Below are 25,868 nucleotides of genomic sequence, written 5' to 3' on the forward strand. Positions count from 1 at the left end.
TATGTGGGCCTGCACGCATCCTGTCAGAGGGCAGTGGTTTTCCTTCCACTATGTTAGTCCTCCGACCAAAGTCAAGTTGTCAGGCTTGGCGCCAAGTCCTTTTACCCACTGAGCTGTCTTACTTCAATTTGGAAGAATCTTTGTGTATAGGCCTGTGGTTTTAGGAAGTGTTATTACAGATCTAATTCAAAGAAGAAATGCTAACAGATTTGGGGTGAAGCTATGATGTTATAAAATTTGCATATCTGGGGCTGGAGAGATGGCTCAGAGGTTAAGAGCACTGACTGTTTTTCCAGAGGTCCTGACTTCAAATCCCAGCAACCACATGGTGGCTCACAACCATCTATGATGTGATCTGATGCCCCCTTCTGGCCTGCAAGTGTACATGCAGGCAGAACACTGTATACTTAATAAGTAAATAAATCTTTTTTTTTAAATTGCATATCTGTTTCATCTAGACACTTTAATGGCACATATTAAAATAATTTCAGGAATATGAAATGCAGAAAACAAAAGAAGAAGACTTTCTGAAGCTATTTGAAAGATGGAAAGAGGAAGAAAAAGAGAAGTTACTCAATGAAATGGAAAAGGTCAAGGAGATGTTTATGAAGGAATTTAAAGAGTTAACTTCTAAGAATTCAGCATTAGAATATGTAAGTATGTAACTTAGAAGTTCTCAAAGGATGATGTGCATTGAGGTGCAATGTTAGCATTAGTGAGGCATTGTGGCAAGAGGATCCAGCACACACAACCCTCCTCCCTGGGCCTTCCAAGAGCATGTGGCACCGAGGAGCGAGGGCAGTGAGAGAGACTGTTCTGTTATGGGTGGGCAGTCTGTCCCCAGACTCTAGGACAGAGCACGTGTAGGGGCATTTCTTCGGCTCCCAGAAGAAATTTCTTTTCCTGGTTAGGCTTAAATAGCCTTAAACCATAGACCCTTCCCCGAGTTCTAGAATGTTCCAAGTGGTGGATGGACGGGTTGATACAGATCACCAAGGTGAAAGGAGAAGAGAGAGGAAGAACCCTTGCCCAGCGCTCCCCTCACTCCACACCTGTCCTTTGAGGAGGATCCAGTCTCTAAAGTACACAGGATGTGGCAGGTGGGCCGTGGTCACCTGTGATGGAGGATTCGCTCACCAGGGCTGGGGCCTCAGTTCCTTTTGACCTAGCAAACTCCTGGAGGGGAAAAAGAGGATGGAGCTAAGGGTGATCCTTGGGCTCCCTCTAGGGGCCAACAAGTTTCAGAAACAAACAAAAGACTTACACAAGGAGTCCTTTCATTTTTCCCTGCCCCCTCAGCATCCTGTGCAGGACACCATATTACCGTTACTCACGCTAGTGTCTCCTTGGGCTTTCTTTTGTCTGTGATAGTTTCTCGGTCTTGTTATTGCAGAGCCTAAAGATTTAGAGATGTGTGGGTTGTTTGTGCCGGAAGCCCTGCTGCTGGGTTTATCCAATTACTTTGAGTGTATCCAGATTAGTCAGTTCATGTGGGGAGGACCTCGGGGGTAACATGCCACCTCATCACACCATAGCAAGTGCACACGCGGTCTTCCTGGTCTGCCTTTACTGTGGCCTTAGCAGCTGGGAGCTGCAGTGCTGGTGGGATCAGGCTTCTCTACCAAGAAGCTACCCCTCGAGCTGTGAGTGGTTGCTGGGAGCAGATGGTGAAGCAGGTGCCCCACCCTTCCAGCATTGATGTTAACTTTATGGCCCATTGTTGTCTGAGATTTAGTTAACCTTGAGAAAATTAAAACATTTCCGTCCTTAGTGGATTTATTGGTATGGCCCCTCGACAGTGCTGGTTCTCCTATTACAGTATCTTCTCAGAACTGTCATGGGTGTGGTGACACTATCATGGGCGTGTGTGGTGATCCACTCCAATAGTCAGCACTCAGGAGGCTGAGGCGGGGTCAGTGAGAGTTCAGCTCCAGCCTGGGCACCATAGCAAGAGCTGCCTCAAAGAATAAACAGAAAGAGGCAGACATACCCGGTTCCTCCCACAGATTTTTACGTTCCTGGTAAAAACTTGAAGACCTGCTGTCAAGGGCCAGAAGTTGAATTTTGGGCCAGAGAGATTTCGGGCTTGTGGTGCAGGCCTGGTTCAATCCCCCATTCAGTCCCTGAATTCCACAGGAAGGTAGAAAGAGAGAGCGGGCTGCAGCTCTCCATGGCAGCCACATGTGCACGGTGGCATGCCCTAATCCCCAACAATAGATCATTTTTAAAGCATCGGTTTGCCTTTCCATTTTTTCCTGTCTATATTTTGGTGGAAATATCAAAGATCAGAGAGTTGTAGAAACAAAGAGTGAAGTGGAGGAAGAGGCAGCAGGAGAGAAGCCAGGAGTGTTTGGAAGGACAGTAAGAGTAGAACATCGCTTTGCGCTCCCAGCTTTTTCATTGTTTCAGTTAAATGTGTGCCTAACACTTCTGCTATTTTTTTTTCCTTCCCCACTTACAGCAACTGTTAGAAATACAGAAGGCCAATATCCAGGTGAAGTCTAACATAGGCACCTTAAGAGATGCTAATGTCTTTAAGGAAGACCATCTTCCATATCCCCAGGATTTCCAGAACATGCTGCAGCTCCTTGACAGCCAGGTATGCCACGGGTGACGACCACAGGCACAGCACATACTGTTTAGTTCACTGTCTGTGTGTGCATCTGCATGAGTCTATGTGTACGACATATATGTGGTGCCCATACAGGCCCGAAGGAGGGCAGTGGACCCCACGGAACAGGAGTTACAGGCGGTTTTGAGCCATGACTTTGGTGCTGTTCCCGGGCCCTCTGCAAGAGCAGTAAGCGTGCTTGGCCACTGAGCCAGCTCTCTATTGTCCTGGGCTTTGTTTTCTTTACAAGTTCATTCACAACAAATGTGTTTCATGTAATTTTTCTCAGCACATGCGTAATTCATAATAGGTGCTGTCTCATAGATGAGAATACAAAATAGTAGTTAAAATAGTTTCAGTTTTCACCAAGAAAACATCAATCTGAACTAGTTACTGTCCTTAGTCAATTCATATTACTTAATATTTTTCCTATATCAGATGTAGTCTCATGTTTTTAAAATATACACTAAAGCATTATACTTACATTTTGTTTACATATAATATTACATTGGCAAACTGATATTGATATATTTTATTTTCCTTTGGAACTCAGACTCCTTAATCACTCTCTGAAAGTTATTTTATCACAGTGGTTTAGGGAAAGCATTAAAAATCAGAAAGGCTGAGGCTACAGGACAGCAGTGTAGCCTGTGTGAGGCCTCAGAACCAGTCTCCACTCCTTGTTGTGGGAGATTATAACCTATGAACTCAACTATAATGATTTTTAAAAACCTTTGAGTCAATGAGATGGCACGCAGGGTTGAGGCCTTTGCCACCAAGCTTGATGACCTGGGTCCAACCCCTGGGACCCGCATGGTAGAAGGGAGAACCACCTCCCACAGCTCATCTTCTGACTGCCACAAGTGTACACGTGCACTCATGGACGCATGTCCATACATCATAAATAAATGTCAGATCTTAAAAAAGATTTATTTTTTTATTATGCATACAGTGCTCTGTCTGCATGTACACCTGCAGGCCAGAAGAGGACATCAGATCGCATTATAGATGGTTGTGAGCCACCATGTGATTTCTGGGAGTTGAACTCAGGATCTCTGGAAGAGCAGTCAGTGCTCTTAACCTCTGAGACATCTCTCCAGCCCCAAATGTCATATTTTTAAGTTAGGAATAGCTCTCTTTGTTCTGAGGAGCAGGCCAGAGTCCCCTCAGAACTTCTGAAACTGCTTCCTGGTGCCAGCTGCCTTGGTGACCTTGAGCTCATTGAATCTGATGGCCTTGCTCAGGGGCCTACACTCTCCCACAGTGACAATGTCGACCATCCGTACATCCCTGAGACAGGGGACAGGTGCACAGACACGTTCTGTAGTGCTTCTCAAAGCGATTGTGCTTCAGATTTAATGGCGGTGGTCCCGACAGATGACAGTGGTCCTCGGCATCTTCATCTTGGTCACAACAGGATCTGACTTCAGATGGAGACGTTGCCAGTGAAGGGGCATTTATTGTGTATTTAGGTGCCCTCCGTGGCCTGCTTGGGCATCTCAAAGCCTAGACTGATATTTATGTAGTAGAGAGGGAGGTTTTCCTTGCTGACTTCTCCCAGAAAAATACACTTCTTATGAAAGACTTTAGGCTGCTTTTGGTAAGCACGCTCTGTCCGTCCTCTTCCCGGCAGCCTGAGAAAAAAGAGTAATAATTTTTTTAAAAAATACAAATAAACCTCTGAAACATTTAAATAGTAAGGACATTTTGAAATGTGAATGTTGTTTCTTGCTTTAGTGCTGTATCTTGCCTGCCTGCCTTAAATCACGGTCTCCGTTACAGTGTGGCTGCTCACATTGTTATCCTCTCTAACGTTAATCTTTCAGTGACACTGCCTGCCTGACTCGCCCACCCCATCCCCTGTCCGTGTCCGTGTCCCCTGCCTCTCCCTACCCCTACCCCACCCCTGTCCCCCTTCACACCTCTTCACCAGCAGCAAAGCCTGGTCTCCCGCCAGATGGAACTTGACAATGATGATGTTCCCCCTGCGCGGTGTCCTCTTTCTAAAGCATGGCTTCCTGTTCCCCACCACAGCCCTGCTGCCTTCTCTGCTGGCAGTGACCGTCTGTATTCAGGGCCTGCCTCCTACTCATTTCCAGTGTTACTGGAGCAACACCTCCGCAGGATTCCCTGAATCTTCTCCAGACCCTCCTATTTGTTTGGTCACACTCAATAGGAGTTGTCTGGTCCTGTGTCCACCCCTTTCCTGTGCAGTTCAGGGTGTCTTATTAATCCTCTTCCAAACAGCCAGTGTGACTGGCATGGGCAGAAAGCTAGAAGCTAGCCTGTAGTGTTGACACTTCCTTCCCACAGACTGAGGGGTCCCCCATGAACTGAGGGGTCCCCCACGGACTGAGGGGTCTCCCACAGACTGAGGGGTCTCCCACAGACTGAGGGGTCCCCCACGGACTGAGGGGTCTCCCACAGACTGAGGAGTCCCCCATGGACTGAGGGGTCCCCCATGGACCGAGATGCCTGTTTAGAACCCACGGGCCCAGAAACCTTAGTTCTTTGACTCTTCACATTCTCACACTAGCACCTGTTTTGTTTTTGGTTTCTTTTTCAAATAACGTTTTGTTGGGATATAGCTACACAATTCACTTAAACTGTATATGTGTTTATCCTCTTCACGTCAAGTTGACATGGCCAGAGTCGCTGGAGAAGCGAGCCTCAACTGAAAAGCTGCCTCCGTGGTGTCCAGCTATAGGCAAACCTGGAGGACATTTTCTTAATTCATGGTTGATATGGAAGGGTTCAGCCCATTGTGGTGGGGCCACCCCTGGGCTGCTGGTCCTGGGTTTTATATGAAAGCAGGCTGAGCGAGCCATGGGGAACAAGCCAGTGAGCAGCACCCCTCCATGGCCCTTGCGTCTTCTCTTGCTTGAGTTCCTGAACTGGTCTCCTAAGACTGTGATGAACTGAGGTGTGGAGGCATAAGCCAAATAAACAAACCCTGTCCTCCCCAGCTTGCGTTGGCCCTGGGGTTTCATCACAGCAACTGTGACCCTCAGCAGGACATCCCACATCCATGGTTGTGACAGATTCCCCTGACCCCTGTCTCTAACCTAAAATATTGACTACTCTGTAATAGAAATATCTACTGATCCCAGCCCTGCAGTAAAAACAGAGGCAAATGGTGTGAGCACTCCAGCCATAAATACTGTGAAAATGCCAGGTAAAGCTTACTAGGTTGTTGGGTGTCATGGGTGCCCAGTGAAAAAAGCAAGCGTCGATGTGGGATGGCTTTCTGTGTTACAAACATACCACTTGTTTGTTTTGCTTTCTTCCAGGCAAGCAAGTGGTCAGATCGATTTCAATTTCTCAATGAGGAACACAGCAAGGAAAAAGGACAGGTAAGATGGAGAATTCTGGGGCCTCGAGCTAGTCAGACACCCCTGCCCCTTTCTCAGCCAGTGCTGAGGCTGGAACCCAGGGCCTCATGTATGCTCAGGCGAGCGCTCAGTTACCAAGCTACTGATACCCAAGTTGGTCGGTTTTGAACAGAATGTCTAATTTACTTGATAATAACAGTATTTTCCCCGCTTAACATTTCTGGAGAAACGTGTGGCAAAATTATTAGAATTGCTTAGTTTTAATACCAAAAATAACCACTGCTGCTTCTTTGTCAGCTTCTCTTCAATTTTCAATCTATATTATAAATGTTAAATATCTGTTTTAAAGCTATTTTTATTTGACCTTTGAGACGTCCACACGTGTATACAGTAGATTTCGATCTCACCCATTTCTAACTCTCCATCTCATTCTGGGCCTTGCCAGGATGACCTCTCTTCCCCCAACGTCATGTCTCCTCTTTAAAATGTGTTTTAAACAACCCGTTGGTTCCAGCTGGCACTGCCCATGTGCCCAGGGGCATAGGGCAGCCACTGGGCATAAGCAACTTGCCAGGGGCCACACCCATGTAGAGAAAGGACCCTCTCTTCCCAGCAGCCACCGATGGCCGGTAGCTCCTCAGCTGCAGGTGAGGCCTGTGAGCCTCCTCTGTGCTTGATTGCTGACTGGCTTCACCTTAGGTCCGTGAGTGCAGCAGCCCTGTAGTATCCTAAGTCCAAACTCAGAGAAGCATAACCTTCCCTTCCTTAACATTTCTCTCTCTCTCCTTTTCTTTAAAGATTTATTTATTTATTATTATGTAAATGGTGCTCTGCCTGCATGTACACCTGCACACCAGAAGAGGGCATCAAATCACATTATAATGGTTGTGAGCCACCAAGAGGTTACTGGGAATTGAACTCAGGACCTCTGCAAGAGCAGACAGTGTGCTTAACCTCTGAGCCATCTCTCCAGCCCCTACGTTTCTTTCTTACGCTTCCTCACTCTCTAAAACTGTGTCTTTCACCAGTTGACTCTTCTCTTTCCCCTTTGCCACATTTTTCCTCAAGGCTGCTGCCAAAACTTGCAGCTTTCCTGGCCTGTTTTGTTTTTGCTATTAAATTCTAATACAAGTGTCCTCAAGCTTCCTTCCAAGTATGTTTTAAAATTTTAATGAGCGAGACTAAACTCAAAGAGGAGGCCAATTTCCTGGGTAACATGTCGTGCGTAACTTTTGTAGCAGTCTCCCTACCCCCTCCCACAGTCTCTGGCGCTACAGTCTTTCTACCCTCTCTTCCGTGATATTCCCTGAGCCTTGGGCAGGGTGTGTGTGTGTGTGTGTGTGTGTGTGTGTGTGTGTGTGTGTGTGTGTGTGTCCTCTTATTTAGTCCTGAACATCCCACAATCACTTATTCTCTGCATTTTGATCAGTTGTGAATCTTTGTATTAACCATTGTCCATTGCAAAAAGAAGCTTCTCTAACGAGGGTTGAGAGCTGCGTTAATGGAAGGTATCAAGACAGCAAACTCTCTAAGCACAACCTCTTGGTCTGGTTTATAGAACAGACATAAGTTCCCTCCCGTGGAACAGCCTTTAATCTCCTCTTACCGCCATGTATCCACGCCTCTGCTGCACCAGTGCGCATATCTAAATGTTACATTTCTAGAAATATAAACCCCCAAATATAGATGTATCATCACAAAATTTGCATTTGTACTTTCTAGATAAATATGCTTAAAAATATCCTTCAACATCGTATTATTGGCTCAGTAATGATCTTATTTAGTTGTTTTTATATGTTCATCATTTCTGTTCATTGATTTTTTTTCCCCCACATTTCTGAGCTGGAGCATAAATAAAAGATTGCTAACATTAGGAGGATAATGAAAGCCAAACTAAGTTACAAAAGTGATTCTCTAATTGCTGCTCACTGTATATGTCTGTGTTTATAGACTCGTGTGACTACATATATGAATTATTTACATCAACACACGAAACGTGAGTGGAGCAGAGGGAAGACCATGGTTTCACACTTCCCTTTCTTTCGCGGCACCCTGCTAGAAACACATTATAAAGCAATGAGAACCGCAGGCTGGCTCACGCCCGGCAGCCCAGGCTGTTCCTTTGTCTGTTTGTCCAGCTATTTAGAAGCCACCTGCTTCCCTGTTTCGCTTGCACCCTAACAGAGAGGAGAATTCAATCACATGCAGTCATCTCCACCTGAGACCCATTAATTATTCCACATGATTGGCGCCTATTTGTCCCACAATGCACACACTGTTTCTCTGTTTAAGGGGAAGTTGCCTGTGCCAGCTTGTTATTGCTTTGCCTAGGTTCTTGGCAATCTTTTCTCTTTTTAAAATAACATTGGTAGGAGTTCAAAGGGAATCACATATAAACCATGGTGTGACCTTCTGACCCAGCTGAGAGCCTAGGAGGACAGCAGGGAGCTTGAAATGGTGGGTGTCTCTCTCTCTCTCTCTCTCTCTCTCTCTCTCTCTCTCTCTCTCTCTCTCTCTCTCTCTCTCACACACACACACACACACAGGCTTGAGATCTGCATGCTTCATGAGCTGGCATGTGTTGTTGTGTGTAAGCTCTCAGCATACACTTCTCTGTACCTTTATAACTCAGCCTTGGTTGCGGTGGCCGAATGATGCCAACCCTTGGTTGTTTATTTCCTGGGTTCCCTTCCTGGGGGTTGGCAGAGCTCCCCAGTTTGGTGATCTGGCCCAGCATCCTAAACCTCCACCCAAAACCCTGAGCACTTTTACTAGAGTTTCTGACTTACAGATAAGCGTTTCTCACATGGCTTTTTTGAGGGAGAGGGGATACACTTGTCCAACCATCTAGAAGTGTTGAGAAAATCCGTTTTTGTTTTGTCTTGAGACTAGGTCTCATTATGTAGCCCTGGCTATCCTAGAACTTGAAATGTAGACCAGGCTGGCTTCGAACTCACAGAGATCCGCCTGCTTCTTCCTCACAAGACCTGGAGTTAAAGTCTTGCACTACTATGTCTGAAAGTCCCTGATGCTTTGTTTGTTGGGGAAATCTTGGACTCCCCTCAGCCATAACAGGCGCTTTTCTGGTTTCCCATGAACTTGTGAGAACAGAGAGAACATTACAGACAGAGATATTCAAGGGTAGGCCCTGCCCTTCCAGCTGTCTGGTTTTGAGTCTTTTATCTGAGTTTACCCATTGTGCTGTGAGTCCAGAATGTGTTTCTCTAGCACCATTGGAACAAACAAGATGAGGGAGTACATAGCATCATAGCAAACGTTGATTTAAGCACACACTCAGGCTGAAGAGCCGGCACACACAGTTCTTTCAAAGGACGCAAGTTCAGTTCCCAGCTTCCTCATCAGGCAGCTTACAACTGCCTATACCCAGCACCAGACATCTCTGGCCTCCTTAGGAACTTCCACTCATGTGCACAGACCCACATAGACACCCCACACACACACACACATGGTTAAAATTAAACCATTCAAACAAATAAGCACATTAGAAAAATGCGCACGTGGACACTCACATCCTCACATCAGACAAAACTGTCTCCCCTGGTTTGATCAGCCGACCCTCTCTCACATCAGGCACTGGACACACACTACCCTGGGTACCACTTACCACTCTGGGTTTTGTTCTGGTTTGTTTTGGCAACTACTGAAATTGCTTTAACAGGCATCCCTAAATTATCAGAAGCAAATTCTTGTTGAGTTCTTTTGTCCAGGATGTCATCTGCCTTGGCATTAAGTTTCTGTGTGACTTTATGGGCTGCTGTGATGGCGTGGCTGGCAAAAAGCAGTTAAAGAAAGGGCTCTTGAGTTCTTTATATATTTTGGATATTAGACCTTTGTCAGATGTAGGGTTGGTGAAGATCTTTTCCCAGTCTGTAGGCTGTCGCTTTGTTCTCTTGACAATGTCTCCTGCCTTACAGAAGCTTCTCAACCTCATGAGGTCCCATTTATTAATTGTTGACCTTAAGGCCTGGGCTGTTGGTGTTCTGTTCAGGAAATTGTCTCCTGTGCCAATGTGTTCCAGGCTCTTCCCCGCTTTTTCTTCTAAGTGACTTAGTGTCTCTGAGACTTGATACCCTATGAGCATATACAGGGGGAGGTAATCCCCCTCAGGAACAGTCATAAGGGAGGGGAATAAGGGGAAAATGGGAGGATACAAGGGATGGGATAACCATTGAGATGTAACAAGAATAAATTAATAATAAAGAAGAAAATATCTAATATAAAATGTTGACTCAAGTGCTAAAAAAAAAGAAAAGAAAAGAAAAAAAAGGGCTCTCTGTGATTTCCAGTCTGAGGACACAGTCCACCCCCACTGGGAAAGTCAGGGGGCAGGCGCTTCAGGTGGCTGGTGATAGTCCACTGTCCAGTGTATGAAAGCCGCTGTCCAGGACCCTGCCCCCTTATTCAGGCAAGGGCCTGTTCTTTAGAATGGCACCACCCACCGTCAAGGTGCGTCTTCTCACGTCAGTGGGCATCATTTGGAAAATTCTTCACAGACAAGCTTAGAACTTTGTCTCTATGGTGATTTGAAATCCCATGAAGTTGTCAAGACTCCCCATCACACGGGCTGAGGAGCTGGCTGATCAGTTAAAGAGCTCGGTACACACACAGGAGGATAGGAGTTCAGACACCCAGAACCTACACGGATGCTTAGTGGACATGGCAGCCCACCTTGATTTCAGCCTCAGAAGGCAGAGATGCCCAGTGTAAGTTGGCTAGCAGGGTTAGCCAGATCAGCCAGCTCGGGCTTGGATTGAGAGACTCTGCCTGAATTAGGTGAGGAGTGATATTGGGTGCCCCAGGGACATGGGCACACATGCCTGTGAACTCACACACACACACACACACACACACACACACACACACACACACACACGCAGACCACATGCACATACAGGCAAAAAGAAGAACTTAATCATCTCTGTCTCTAAAAGCGCTGTGGGCGCTTTACCTCCTTTTCCATTCACTCCTCCCGTCTGTCTTCTCCCTCTGTTCCCGTTACCTGTGTGGCTCAGGGATTGTGCTGACCGCTGGGAGTATAAAATGAATCAAATGAATTCTCAGGCGCATGACTTGCCAGAGCCAGCATGAGATGTGAGGGTAGGGGATGGTGCAGTCATGGACGTGACTCCCGGGCTCTGGGAGAGACACCTTTGTCCTTAATCACCAACCACCCGACACTTCATGGGATGCGCTCAAGTTGACTCACCTGCCCACCTGATGAGCTTTGTCTGCCTCAGATCACAAACTCCTCCGGAAGAGATGACATCTGGTGCAGCCAGACCTTGATACTCACTGGCTAAAGATTTTTCCCAAGTGGCTGAATGCACAGAGAGCACCTAAAGCCAGCAAAGAAGTCAAGACAAGCACGTGAAAACTGCAGTAAGGAACTGTGCCTATAGCTTGCAGACTAATGGCTCTCGGTTGTCTCTGCAGCTCCTGTCACACTTAGAGAAGCTTCAGAACTCAATGGTGAAGGATCTGAGTGAAGATAATGTTTTCTACAAGAGGCAGGTAGAAGAGCTAGGCCAGAAAGTGATGGAGCAGAACGAGGTGATCATCAGCCAGAGGCAGCAGGTGCGTCCAGGATGGGGGTGGGGGGGGCAGGGAGGGGGTCTGCACGGACCAACTTCCAACAGCATCACTGCTCTAGAAACACAGAGGTTGGGGGCTGATGAGACGGCTCAGTGCTTAAGAGCACTGTCTGCTCTTCTAGAGTCCTGAGTTCAATTCCCAGCAACCACACGGTGGCTCACAACCATCTATAATGTGATTTGATGACCTCTTCTGGTCTGCAGGTGTATATGTAGGCAGAGCACTGTATACATAATAAATTCAATCTTTTTTAAAAAAAAAATGAAGCGAAAAAGCAAACAAACAAACAAAAAAAACCCACAGAGGTTTAGTTTATGGCATCTGAAGTGGAATATGGCAAAAGTGGGCTATTTTCTCCTTGTGCTTGCTTGCAAGAGTAAAGGTATTAAAAGAAAATTTCCCCTGACTTCCACATGAACTCTGGTGCCCCATATTTGACCATGTCCCCTGGATGGGGAGACCTGGTGGCACTCAGAGGAAGGATAGCAGGCTACCAAGAAGAGACTCGATACCCTATGAGCATATACAGGGGGAGGAGGTCCCCCTCAGTCACAGTCATAGGGGAGGGGAGTTAGGGGAAAATGGGAGGGAGGGAGGAATGGGAGGATACAAGGGATGGGATAACCATTGAGATGTAATATGAATGAATTAATAAAAAAAATGCAAAGAAGTTGTGCCCATAGCTCCTTTAGATGTAGAGATAACTCAGGTAATAAGTTTGAAGATAGAGAAGATCACTTGGAGAAGCAGCCCACCCGTTGGCGTTACTTCTCCATTGCTCCTCGCTCTGCTAGGCAGCACAATATGGCCATTCGGTGACAAGGTTGACTTACCAGTGGCCACATCTGGCTGCAGCCAGCCTGCCCATCTCTATTTGAGAATGTGAACTGTTTTCAGACCATTTTATCTTTTGCAGATTAGAGAATTTGCCAGTAAACCATACAACAACGCCAGTGAGCTAAAAGGTAAGTGGACAGGATCCCTCTGCCACATCCAAAGTGGCCTGCCTGCCAGCTTTGGGTACCGAAAACCTGGGCCTGCTAATTCATGTCTACCAAGGTAGCGTTCTCTACTTGATATTTTAATTTGGGATATCCGTCCTTGTGTTGTTTGAATATTTGAGAAATCTGTTGCGAGTTGAAGAATTAAGAAGACCTTAGAGTCTCATTTACAGTCCATCTATTATTCAGTCAGCAGCCATGTGCATAGTTCTGGTTAGCAGTCATTAAAAACATTTTAAATTGTTGTGTGTGTATGAGTGTTTTGCCTGCATGAATCTATGTGCACCATGTCTGTGCAGTACCTGTGGGGGCCAGAAGAGGGCATCAGCTCCCCTGGAACGGGAGACACAACTGGTTTTTTTTTATTTATTTAATTAATTTATTCAGATTACAACTAAATTGTTATCCCATCACCTGTATCCTCCCATTCCCCCCTCCCTCCCTCTTTTACCCTGTTCCCCTCCCCTAGGTCTATGACTGAGGGGGACCTCCTCCCCCACTATAAGGTCATAGGCTATCAAGTCTCATCTTGGTAGCCTGATTATTCTTCCTTTGAGTGCCACCAGGCCTCCCCACCAAGGGGAGGTGGACATATATGGGGCACCAGAGTTTATATCAAGGACAATACAAGTAGTAAACATCGAACCCCTACTCTGATCTAGCCAATGGACAGGACATTCTCCACAGTTATGTGGAGAGCGGGGATTGACTCTGACACAGCTATTTTTGAGCTGTCATGTAAGTGCTGGTAACTAAATAATCCAGTTCCTCTGCAAGAGCAGCAAACACTCCTAAGTGCTGAGCCGTCTTTGCAGGCCTGCCCTTTATCTCTTGAATTACATCATAGGATGGAGTTAGAAAAAGCCTGAGTTCAACCCCCGTTTCCACACGTGTGTCTTTGTGAGTCTGTGGTCAGTTTGTTAATCTCTAATACAGGACACTTAGTGGTAACTACACTAAAGCCTTGTTACAGGGATCAGGAAGCACACTGGTTACTACAAAGACTGGCTGCATTCCCTCCGTGTATGGTCTGGGGGTATAGCTTGGCTTTAGGCACAGCAACAGAACTTGTGACCTGTTGGCTACAGCAGCTGTAGCCCAGCCATCTCCCATCGGGCAGGCTCTGTATCAGAAGGGAGAGTGCAGCTCAGAGCTAGACTTCCACCAAGGCTTCTTCCAGGGACCCTTGGTTGGCCCTATGCACCTCAGACTATTAAAGAATTCTTGCTCGTGTGTGAGGAACTAGCTGGGGCTTCATAAACAGCTGAATTTTCTTCCATCTTTTTATGAGATAAATGATTGGCAAAAACTAACCAACCAACCAACCGACCAAACAAACAAACAAAAAAACCTGGGAAAGAGGGTGAGTTCATGATTTCCTTTAACTTCTCTTATGATAATGAGAGCCCAACTGATAAGAAATATAAGTCAATGCTTACCCAAATATAAATAATTGACTGGAAATCATTCCAGAAAAAAAAATTTGAACTTTAAAAATTTTGAGTCAAGCTGGGTATGGGGGGTACATGCCCTGAATCCCAGCACTCAGGAGGCAGAGACAGGGGTAGCTCCGAGTTAAGGCCAGCCTGGTCTACAGAGTGAGTTCTAGGACAGCCAGGGTTACACAGAGAAACCCTGTATCCAAAAAAAAAAAAAAAAAAGGAATTTGAGTCAAGAATATTCTGTAGACTGGAGAGGTGCTATATGTTGCAGATTCAGATTCATTTGCTGTTTTTCTGGTGGTAGGATTTAGTATAATTGCTTGAATCTTGGAATTTTCATTTTTAACTTATATTCTTGTCGTTTCAGGGAATCCTCTGACCCGACAAGCATTGGAATCCAAACCAGCTGGCCCCACAGCACCCAGTAAGTGTCTGTGTAGGCTCAGGGGCTAAACTCTCTTTATACTCATTTTTTACCTGCTTACTTAATTCTTTAGAGATTTTTTCCCTTTGAAAGCCAATGTATTGTCTACAGCCATACCACGTTGAACGTGCCCAATGTCATCTGAAAACCAATGTATTTGTTGATGACATAATGACTCATTTTGATTCCTAGCTTTGGCTTAGATTCTGTGATTTTCATTAGTTATGCCTATTATTCAGCAGGTTGACTTATAAAGGAATGAGTAAAAAAATTTGGCATCACAAGGTCACATTTTCGGTTTTCCAATGTTACCTGGGAAGTGCATGGTTGGTGGCCAAGCCACGCTGACATGATGCTGAGGCTTCTAGCAAGTGCCCCGCCCCCTCCTCCCGTCCTTACATGTGATCTGACCTAAGGCCTGGATTTGTCCAGATTCACTTGTAAACCAACAAGATCAAATCTGGGGACTGACGGGGGTGGGATGACAGTAAAATCTTTGTAATGCAAGTGTAAGGACCTGCATTTGATCTCCATCACTCAGAGACCAGCTGGGCACTGTAGCACATGCCTGTAATCCCAGTCCTAGGAGGCGGAGATAGAACCTCTGGGGCTTGTTAGCTAGCCACTCTTGCCAAATATGCAACCTCTGGGTTCAGTCAGGGATCCTGTCTTAAAAGATACAGTGGATAGCTGGGAATGGTTGCCCAGGTCTTCAGTCCTAGCACTCAGATCTAGAGGCAAGTGGATGTCTGAGTTTGAGGCCAGCCTGGTCTACAGGGCAAGTTCCAGGGCAGCCAGGGTTACGCAGAGAAAGACCCTGCCTCAAAAACAAACAAACAAATGAAAGCTAAGCTGGAGAGAGAGCTCAAAGTTAAGCACAGTTATGAGAATTGGAATTCAGATCCTAGAGCCCATGTAGCAATACAGCCATCCTATTAACACCTGGAATTCCAGTCTGAGGAATCTGGTATCCTCATTTGGCCTCTGCACACACAAGTATGCATATGATCACACATTGCCCAGACATAAATACACACAGACAAATGTAATAATGATGATGACGGTGGTGGTGGTGGTGGTGATGGTGATGGTGGTGATGATGATGATGGTGGTGGTGATGGTGGTGATGGTGGTGATGGTGATGGTGGTGATGATGATGATGGTGGTGGTGATGGTGGTGATGGTGGTGATGGTGATGGTGGTGATGATGATGATGGTGGTGGTGATGGTAGTGATGGTGATAGTGGTGGTTGATGGTGGTGGTTGTGGTGGTGATGATGATGATGGTGATAGTGGTGATGGTGGTGGTGGTGGTGGTGGTGATGGTGAGACCAATTGAAGAAGACACCTGACACTGACACCCCCCACCTTCCACAGGCATACATAAACACACTCTCTCTCACACACACTGATATGTATGCATAAACATACAAAGATGTGATCTTCTCATACTTATTTTCAATGATAGTAAGGTAATTTAAATCATTTTATTTTTGTTCTGATAAGAGAAGAGCAAAGGACTCTGGGTAGAATAAATCAGAGCAGGTGGTATTTGTGAGCGACAGTAGGATGTGCTGTGTGCACAGGGCTCTGGATCACTAGTGGTTCCATACTGAGGCACAGGGTTGGCACCACTCACATGGGCCAGGTGCCAGGAGAGATCTGTGCAGTAACTAAACCCCATTCATTACTGGGTGTGTTGGGGGTTTAGTGGTCTTCGCCACTTAGTCTGCACAGGGCTTCTCTTCTGAGCCCGCTGTTGCCTCTTAAAGCCAAAGAGAGTGGAAGGTGGTAGGAGGAGGGAGCGTGGTGCTGAGAGGAGAACCCGGACTTGGGAAATAAGGAAAATACACACTTACGGGAAGGATAGGAGGTTAAAGGACTAAGTTGAACAGCAAACACAGGAAATATGACCAAATACACAAAAAGAAAAAAGAAGTAAACAGCAAAGCGTGTGTGGAGAGATTTTCTCCACATGGAGTATGCAGATAGTCTGAGGCAGCCAGGCACATCTCATGGGATATAAAAAATCAATTATTAAGATTCTGAAACATTAAATCATTCATTCTTCAACTTTTCAAATATTTTTATGTCTTAAAATGTATATAATGTTTGTATGGCTATGTGTGTAAATTTAAAGAAATGTGTGTAAATGTCACTGATGGTAAGAAAAAGGATTGCTGCCCCTGGGGTCAGGAGAGATGGCTACACAGCCCATACGTAGGCCCCTCACGCCCAGTCTCTCCTCCAGCCTGGGGAGCGACCTAAGCTAAGGTACCATGGGTGGCAGGGAAGTTCTCTTCAGGAAAGGACCATATGTACCCTAAAGTTTAAGGTGAGAAAATCCAAATAATAGAAGAAAGGTCAGCAGAGGCATGATGTAATAACTGAATCTGATCTGTGCTTGGCAAAATGGAAGATTTCATAAGCTGGGTATGGCCAGATCTCTGACTGCCAGTGAGCTGCTGGCCAGTGCAGATGTGGCAGTCACCTGGGCAGATGCTCTTCCCCGCCACTGCTGCCACCAGGCACTGAAGTGTAGGTTAGGAGGGAGCCCGGTGGGATCGGTTTAGACCTTAGTTATTTCAGAGCCGTTCCTGCCTTCCAGCGTGAGGGAGGCCGTCGGTGGCTTAGGAGGCGCTGGGAGAAGATCGGTTGTAGCACCTTCACATCCTTTGTCGCGAAAGCTGCAGTAACATCTAGATTACGTCCTCTTCCTGTGCTTGTCAGAAATTATATAGCTGTAGTGTAACAGTGCCAAACCAGCAGTAGACAATAAAACCATGAACGTGGCTGTGTTCCAATAAAACTTCATTCACAGAAACATCAGCAGACTCAGTATTTCCCACAGCCTGTAGTTTGCAAAACCTTGTTATAGATTTCACAAGTAGCAAATGAGCCCAGAAGTTCTACTTTCTGAGTTTGTTTCTAGTAATTTCTGGACTCTTGGGGTGGGACACTTTGTGAGAATTTACTGTAAAGAAAAACTGTGAGTCTACAGAGGTAACAAGGTTTTGACCAACATTATTAAGGCAGGACAAGGATTAAAGCTGATCAGAGAAAGGAATGAGTGGCTAACGGATGAGATTTTAGTGGTGATGGGGCTGTGTACTTAGACCCTTCCCGGACCCTCGGATAGGAACCGTGACACGCTGGAGAAATTGGGAAACCATTTAGTATTGGCAGGGTCAGGTCTCCTGTGTATGAAGCTGAGTTAGTGACGCATCCAGCCTGGTGCTCGGGGCAGTTCTCAGAACTCATTGGCGCTTTCTTCCAGAACAGAAACCACCTAAATGCCCATCATGCAATAGAAAGTGGGCATCTAATTAAACACTGAGGCATTACATGACCATAAAAGTAATGCTGCTATTGACAGTAAGAACATGCTAACTGAAAGAAGTCAAAACATGGTGTGCAGTCCTGCATGTGTGGAATGCTTAGTCAAGCCATAGGTGCAGAGGACAGAGGCATAGAAGAAGCCATGATACCTAATTCCCTCATTCAGAGGGAGAGGGAGCAAATGCTCTAAGGTTAGCTGGTGATTGTGGTCACACATCCTGCGATATACTACACACACACACACACACACACACACACACACACACACACGATTATTTCTCAAAAAACAAGTTGTTTTTAAAGACTTGAGGATGTACCTCGATGACAGAGTGCTATATTAGCACGCACAATGCCCTGGGTTTTATCCCCCAAAATATTACTTTCCAAAAGCCTAATACAAGTTAGATTAGGCCAGCAGGACAGTGTCTGTTGTTTGAGGCCCGTGCTCCCAGTGGGCTGCCTGTATCTTTTGGAGGATGTGCCGTCACGCTCACGGTCAGATGCTCACGCTGTAGTGACAGGCCAGTGAGCTTTTCCTTTTGTTCTGTTTCAGTGAACGCCTCAGCCACACAGCCTCTGGATGGTACATCCAGCCTGACCGTGGTACATGGTAGGTTTCAACAATAGCCGTGATGTTTCACGTGCAGTTTCATCCTGAGTTAGATAATTCATTAACTCACACTGCCAGCGGGCGTGCAATTATATAAAACAGGAAATACTTCAGTAACTACAAAGCAGTTATTAAAACTTGTCTTCACAGACAACATGACTGAAAATGGAGCATCGGCCAGAGCCATTAAGCGTGCAGTGTGTGTGTGTGTGTGTGTGTGTGTGTGTGTTGGGCTTACTGATAGCAGTTTTAACTTTGGAATTTCATTTATTTGTGATATTTAAGGAAAGTGGTAGGTCCACAGAAAGAACAAGGTGGCTAGCTACAAGACCAGCCAACCAGCACATGCCACAGGGTATATGTGCTTGTTTTTATAACTTTCAGTGTGGTAGCAAGTCACCTTTTAAAAATAAACAGTGCCAACGATTGGTCGGGAGAATGTAGAGAAAAGATAGAAACCAAAGGCAGCAAACTGGATCAGGGATGAAGTCACTGCCGGAAGCTGGTCCTCCGGCAGGACAGTGGGTACCAAACACCTGTGATCACGCTCTGGTACATGGATGTTGATTTGCAGCTGCGTTTCCCGTTCATTGAGTCGGGATTCCTGCATCTTTCATCCTCTGCTCTTCATGCGTCTTCCCGTGGCTGCCTTACCTCACAGAGGGGCCGAGGCAGGAGGGAGGCTTAGAGTCTATTAATTACTGTCGTCCACTTTGGGCTTTGACCCTTTACAGGCATAGATGTGGGCCGGGCGGGCAGTATCTGAGATGGCCCAGGAGATAAAACAATTGCCACACAGGTGTGGGCCTTAGAGCTTGCACCCCCAGAAGCCACATCTGTAACCGCAGTGCTACTGAGGGGAAACAGGAGGAAGAGACAGGAGAGTCCAAGCTTCCTCCCGGTCAGCAGGCCAGCACACAAAGCAGTAGCAAGCGCCTGCACGAAAACACGGTGAGACACAAGGACTGACACCCAGGGCTTTCCACTGACATTTATATGCATGCCCTGCCACTCAACCCCATTTCCCCTCCCCTAACACACACACACACACACACACACACACACACACACACACACACACACACGTCCCATCTCACATACAAACCAATAACGGAGGAACTTGAGCACCCATCAATGTTTAAACAAATGTTTTTGAAAAAGCAGTCAACCTGAGCTGGGTGTGGTGGTGCGCGTCTGATACCCCAGCACTTAGGAGGCAGAATCAGGAGGAGGGTCTGTAAGTTGCGGGCCAGCCTGGTCTACAGAGCAAGTTGTAGGCTAGCCAGAGCTACATAGGGAGCCTCTGCTACAGACAAAGGAGTGGCTTAAGTCCACGATGGAAGTAAACTAGACTTTTGTCTCCATAAGCATTTGGGTCTGTGCATGATGGTCTTTATAACGGTCCCTTGGCCCATGACAGGCTCATGGAGAGTGTGTTGAGTCACGATAGGAAGTCTATATGCTGGAGCTTATTATTGAAACACACAGGATCCTTTTCTCATTTAGACTAATAATAGATAAAATGCATATTCACCTTGAGCAAATTTGTTTGGGTATTGAAAAATACAAGAAAATTATCTCAGCTATATGTACAATGTATGAATATGTAGTGTTGGGACAAGACAAAACTCTCCTCGATCAAGAGGGTGCGCTCAGAAGAAGCCCGCCCTGTCAAGAAGTATTCTTGTCTTATTTTAACTTAGGTGGTAACAGTGTCTTTCCTCACATTGGCTGGAGTCCCACCTCACAGTCCTATTTGATTGCCTAGCCTTAAAAGAAATGATGTGCAGGAAATGAAGAGAAAAGGGGCGAGCCCCTGTAATCCCTGAATGCAGCAGGGCCTTTGTGTAAATAAAGTTTTATTGGTGAGGGGGGTGGGTATTAAAATGTTTGTGTAAAAATCTTACAGGTTAGGGGAAGTGAAAAGATTTGAATTCCTTGTCATAGGCACACTTTTTTTTAAGTATTTGATGGGAAAGCCTTATGTTTCTGTTTCTTAACAAACCTCTCTTCTTTTTAAACATTCTTTTCCTCAAACTCGTTCTCTGTCCTATCCTGGAGTAGGAAACTGCAGTGAGGAGGACATGCTCATTAGCAAGACTGACTCTGAGCCTGAGTTGGGCCCCTAGTAGAGGGATCTGTCATTCCATTAGTTTTATTAGCATGGTTTGAGGTGAGTCTACCTTCCTGGGGGTGGACCCCTGGCCAGGAGATTAACCTGGCTCCATTGGAATGCCAGCTCTGTACCCAGGCTTAGAGGAGCTGAAATGACTCAGACAGTTGCATCACCAAGGCCCACCCCAGCATGAGTGACAGTGTCCTCTCTGCTTTACAGAAGCTTTTCAGTTTCATGAGGTGCTATTTATTAATTGTTCATCTGAGTGCATGACCTGTTGCTTTTCTGTTGCGGAAGTTGTCTCCCGTGCCAAAGAATTCAAGGCTCTTCCCCACTTTTTTCTTCTAAGAGATTTAGTAAACCTAGTTTTATGTTGAGATCTTTGATCCACTTGGACTTGAGATTTGTGCAGGATGATAAATATGTATCTATTTGCATTTTTCTACATATAAACATCCAGCTAGACCAGCACCATTTGTTGAAGATGCTGTTATTTTTTCCATTGTATGGTTTTGGCTTCTTTGTCAAAAATCAAATGGCCATAGGTATGTGGGTTTATTTTTTGGTCTTCTACTCAGTTCTGTGGATAAATCTGTCTGTTTGTATGTCAGTATCTATGCATTTTTTATTACTATTGCTCTGTAGTACAGCTTGAAGTCAGTGATGGAGATTACTCTGGAAGTTCTTTTATTGTACAGGCTTGTTTTAGCTATTCTGGTTTTTTTGTTGGGGCACTCTAGCAAGGATCATAGAGACTGAAGAGGACACCGACTCCTAGCAGAGGGGGGGGGACACTAATGCACCCAGAAAAACTTTGATCCAAAACTCACCCTGCCTACGAGATGTGCAGGGATAAAGATAGAACAGATAGAGCAGAGACTGAGGGAATGACCAACCAATGCCTGGTCCAACCCAGAAACCCCCGCACGGGACAGACCCCACCCCTGACACTATTAAAGATGCTCTGCTGTGCTTGCAGAGAGGAGCCTAGTAGAGCTGTCCTCTGAGAGGCTCCACCCAGCAGTGGTTTGAAACGGATGCTAAGGGTGAGACATAGGGAGTCTTGTGGAAAGTGGGTGAAAGGACAGAATGACCTAAAGATGACAAGAGCTCCCCAAGAAGACCAACAGAGTCAACTAACCAGGGCCCAGAGGGGCCTGTGGAGACTGAAGCACCAACCAAGGACTGTGCGTGGGCTGGACCTAGGTCCTCTACATAGATGTAGCCGATGGGCAGCTCAGGCTTCTTCCGGGTCCACTAGTAAGGGTATGGGGGCTGTCTCTGACATGGACTTGATTGTCTGCTTTTTGATCACTTCCCCCTGACAGGACTGCTTTGCCCAGGCCACAGGGAGTTGGGGTGGGTGGGTAGGGCAGGGGGGTGGGGATCCCTTTGTTCAGGAACAGGAGAGGAGGGAAGGGGAAGGGAAGGTCGGACTGGGAGGAGAGGAGGGATGGGGCTATGACTGAGATGTAAAGTGAATAAATTAATTAATAATAAAAAAGAATAAATAAAAGATAACAAGATGAAAAGCAACTGCCTCAATATGTTCCCAGTAGAAATTTGCTAGTTCAGCAAACTGTCTGTGGATATGTATATAGTAGTTTGTATGTCGACATGTATGCATATGTAAATTGTTTGGAAGGAAACAAACGTGTTTGTATTACTCATTAACAGAGCAGGCGTTCCCGTCACATGTACTAGAGCCAATAGAGGAACTTTCTTCAGAGGAAGAAAAAGGTAACAAAGCATCAGCATTTACTTATTTGCTCAGATCTGAACCTCAAAAGACAAGGCGGGGCGCGGTAGCCACGCCTGTAATCCCAGCACTCCGGAGGCAGAGGCAGGCAGATCGACGTGAGTTCGAGGCCAACCTGGTCTACAAAGCAAGTCCAGGACAGCCAAGGCTACACAGAGAGGACCCTGTCTCAAGAAAACAAAAAACAAAAAGAAGGAGGCCATGGTGCACAACATGCCATATCAAAAGCAAGAAAGACCCTTAGATTTGGATTGCATTTTCAACCAGTATGATATAAAATATTTCATTATCTTATTCTCCTAATATTTCAATATCCTCTGTTTTATTGCATTTTTATGCAGGTAAGTTGATAAGAATTCCCTGTGTTGGGAAACTTAAAAACAAAATCCTTTCTTTCAGTACAGACACTTTCTGACAAAGTGACGTGTATTTTCACCAGATGATGAGAGACTGTGTCAGAGTGGTTCCCCACATGCTGGTCTGAAGTGTAGGAGGAAAGAGTCCATTTCCAAATTACTATTTTTCCAGTGTGCTAGGGACTGAACTCGGGACCTTGTACATGCTAGGCAAGGGTTCTACCTGGGAGCCATGGCTCCAGTGCCCAAATTACTCGTTTGTTTGTTTGTTTGTTTTCCTAGACAGGGTTTTTCTGTAGCCTTGGCCTACCTCTGCCTCCTGAATGCTAGGATTAAGAGCACGTGCCACCATACCCAGCTCCCCAAACTACTCTTAATGTCAAAAAGACCAAGGATGTAAGCACTAGGTATGAAATAGTTGAGAAAAATAATATATGCAAGGTGGGATAGGATGCTGCCATTGGTTTGTGTTGATAAGTTATTATTGCTTGTATATTTCATTTGGCATTTCTAAAAATTACTTTTAAATATTTTTGAAGCTTATGAAAATTTGTGTAATTATCTTTTCTTTTCAAAAATGTATTTTTTGAGGCAGGATTTCATGTAGTCCAGATGTGCTTGAAGTCTGGTTTTGTCCCTACCAAGTGCGGTGACTGCAGGTGTCTGCCATAACACTCAGGGTTCTTTCTTGGTTGGTTGGTTGGTTGGTTGGGTTTTGTTGTTGTTGTTTTGTTTTTCATTTCTTTTGTTTAATTTCATTTATTTTTTATTTGTATGTATACACTTATATTATTACACTTATATACGATAAACTACATACAGCAAGAAGGAACATGAAATAATCAGGAATTATATAAATGTTACATTCATAGCATTTGGCCTATTTGTGTTTGGCAACCTTGGAGAAAACACCTTTCCTATCTCTTTCCTATCTTACTGAGTCTACCACACTGAATGTAAATCACTGTCTATCATATCGTATCTCTATCAACCTAAAAACTTCAATGTAGACCTAAAAACATCTTAACCCCTAAACAACTAAGCTTAATTGTAAAACTAAACTATCTCCTCTTCAACCCCATCACACACTCGAGAAGGAATAAATTTAATTATCTGAGTAAACAGGAAGTGCAAGTTAGCAGCTTCCAAAATGAGCAAATGACAGAGACAGTTCACTGCCTAGACAGTCACCCAACACTCTCTATAACGTTGGAGCATCGTCTTCAGTCTTCTGGCCCAGTATATCTGACATTCATATTTGTGAGGCAGGAACTATTGAGGACTTGCTTACCCTGTCTTGGCGGAGTTTGGCTTTCGACTCTGCCTGCATCCAAGCTTGCCCATTTTTAAGCAGAATTCTGTCAGTGGCCACAATGAGGACATTTTCCCCAGTGGCTTGTTTGCCACATTTCAAGCTATCTCCATAAGGAGGTTCTTTGATGCTCATCATCTTCTTTGAGGTAGGCTAGGTGTTGCCAGGAGTTAACCTGTCTTATTGTCAAAGGATCCTTAAAAATCATTTTAAAAAATCTTTAAATGCCATATTCTGTGGGTCTCTGAGGTTTTTGAAGACCTTATCTATAGAATCTATCTATCTGTTAAACCTAGTTGTATATTCTTGTAGTAGAAATAGACTAGTAATTGACATGACCATGATTTGATCAGCTAACAATTAACTTGTATAACTTATTTATCCTAAACATCCTGCAATAGCACTTTCAAAGTATTGGAAGTAAACCTTGTATTATAATTGAGTTGTATGGGTACACTACCTCCTATTAGAGTAGAAATACATTTAATGTGTGTGGAGAATAATCTTGAATTTTAATTCTATACCAATGTATCAAAATTGAGCTCATTTTTCATCAATATACAAAATTCTATATCAATGAGTAACAGTTAAGGCCTGAAGTTGAGGAGTAGATTCAATAATCTACTTTTTATTCTGCCATCCCTATATATTTCCCTATATATCCCTATATATTTCCCTATATATTTATTTTTATATTCTCCTCTTCTTCCTTTTCAACCCCTATCTCCTCACCAAAGAAAGAAAGATAAAAAGAGAGACGTCCCTGAGTCTAACCTTGCTTTCTCTCTGAATAAGATCATTAATAACTTATAACCAACTCCCAATGAAAATAAACATCCATATCTCGAGAAAACAGCCAAAAACCCTACCCAACCCCCTTAAGGGAAATGCCGTGTCATTCTCTTTTGAAGGCTGCTTTCATCTGATTTGGGACAAACAATACCTTTTTAGGGGCCCAAATACAGTTGGGGAAAATGGTTAAGCAAGCTAAACTTAGCATTTGTGGTCCAGTTTCTAAATGTTGAGAAATTCCAGGTTTAATAGAAGTCCTGTGTGTGACAGTCTGAAATACTGGATCAGTTGTGATCAGATGCTTTCTTCAAAGCTGTCCTGGGAGCTGTCCTGTTCTGATGAGGAACAGCAACTGAAGCACTTGGGGTTGGAACATGAAGGATGCAGGATGTCAGTGTCCAGCATGCTGTGAGAGGAATGGATCCTGTTAGGTCTGATCCAGCATCAGTGTCCTGTCATTTTGTTCTAAAAACATACAATTTCTCACAAGCATTATACAGTCCTAACATTATAAAGTATGAGGTGTACAGGATGTACAGAAAAGGTAAGGCTGGTTCTCTGCTCTTTGTATGCTCAGAAGAAAAGACATCTATAAATCTTCATTCATGCCATGGGAAGAATGGCATCTAAAAATAAGTCACAGGGATTCTGTGACCAACACAAAATTTTGTCTATGCATAGACATTCATGTCTCAGCCAGTCTCAGAGCTGTTCCCATGTAATGGGATTAGCAATATAAGTTACCTGCTTGTTCTGCAGTTTGAATCCATGTAAGCATAGACTGACTTGAGTTAGCAGTCTCTCTTTCATCTAGGTCTGTTTCATTTTGACCTTCTTTTAAATGTATCTTTTATTTTTTATAACCAATTCACACTATATCTCAACTGCCATCCCCTCCCTCCTCCTCCCATTCCCCCCCCAGACCTCCGACAGGAGGCCCTCCCACCCCAACTATCTGGTGACAGTCTATTAGGTCTCATCAGGATAGCCTGCATCCTCCTCCTCCTCCTCCTCCTCCTCCTCCTCCTCCTCCTCCTCCTCCTCTGTGTGCCTGCTAGGCCATCTTGTCTAGGGGCAGAGTGCATGTCAGAGGCTCAGCAGCAGGTCCCCATGCACCCCATGGAGAACCACAGCCTACCGGTTACATCTGAGCAGGAGTCT

General features: G+C 45.1%; 1 protein-coding gene across 8 annotated transcripts in view; it reads left to right on the top strand.

Annotated features, from left to right (window-relative positions):
• Nucleotides 1-25,868, top strand: part of DZIP1 (DAZ interacting zinc finger protein 1) — a 79,875-nt gene that overhangs the window by 15,633 nt on the left and 38,374 nt on the right. For 5 of the 8 annotated variants that reach the window (XM_084767134.1, XM_084767132.1, XM_084767133.1 and 2 more), the window contains 8 exons: nucleotides 492-653; nucleotides 2,462-2,599; nucleotides 5,902-5,964; nucleotides 11,398-11,538; nucleotides 12,473-12,521; nucleotides 14,367-14,423; nucleotides 18,316-18,372; nucleotides 22,166-22,228. In XM_084767134.1, coding sequence (XP_084623260.1) covers nucleotides 492-653; nucleotides 2,462-2,599; nucleotides 5,902-5,964; nucleotides 11,398-11,538; nucleotides 12,473-12,521; nucleotides 14,367-14,423; nucleotides 18,316-18,372; nucleotides 22,166-22,228 — 730 coding nt within the window. The remainder of the gene's footprint in view (nucleotides 1-491; nucleotides 654-2,461; nucleotides 2,600-5,901; nucleotides 5,965-11,397; nucleotides 11,539-12,472; nucleotides 12,522-14,366; nucleotides 14,424-18,315; nucleotides 18,373-22,165; nucleotides 22,229-25,868) is intronic. The other 3 variants (XM_084767137.1, XM_084767138.1, XM_084767139.1) reach the window with 2 other exon arrangements.

Source organism: Acomys minous (assembly GCF_964271855.1).
Source record: "Acomys minous genome assembly, chromosome: 18".
Taxonomy (NCBI): domain Eukaryota; kingdom Metazoa; phylum Chordata; class Mammalia; order Rodentia; family Muridae; genus Acomys; species Acomys minous.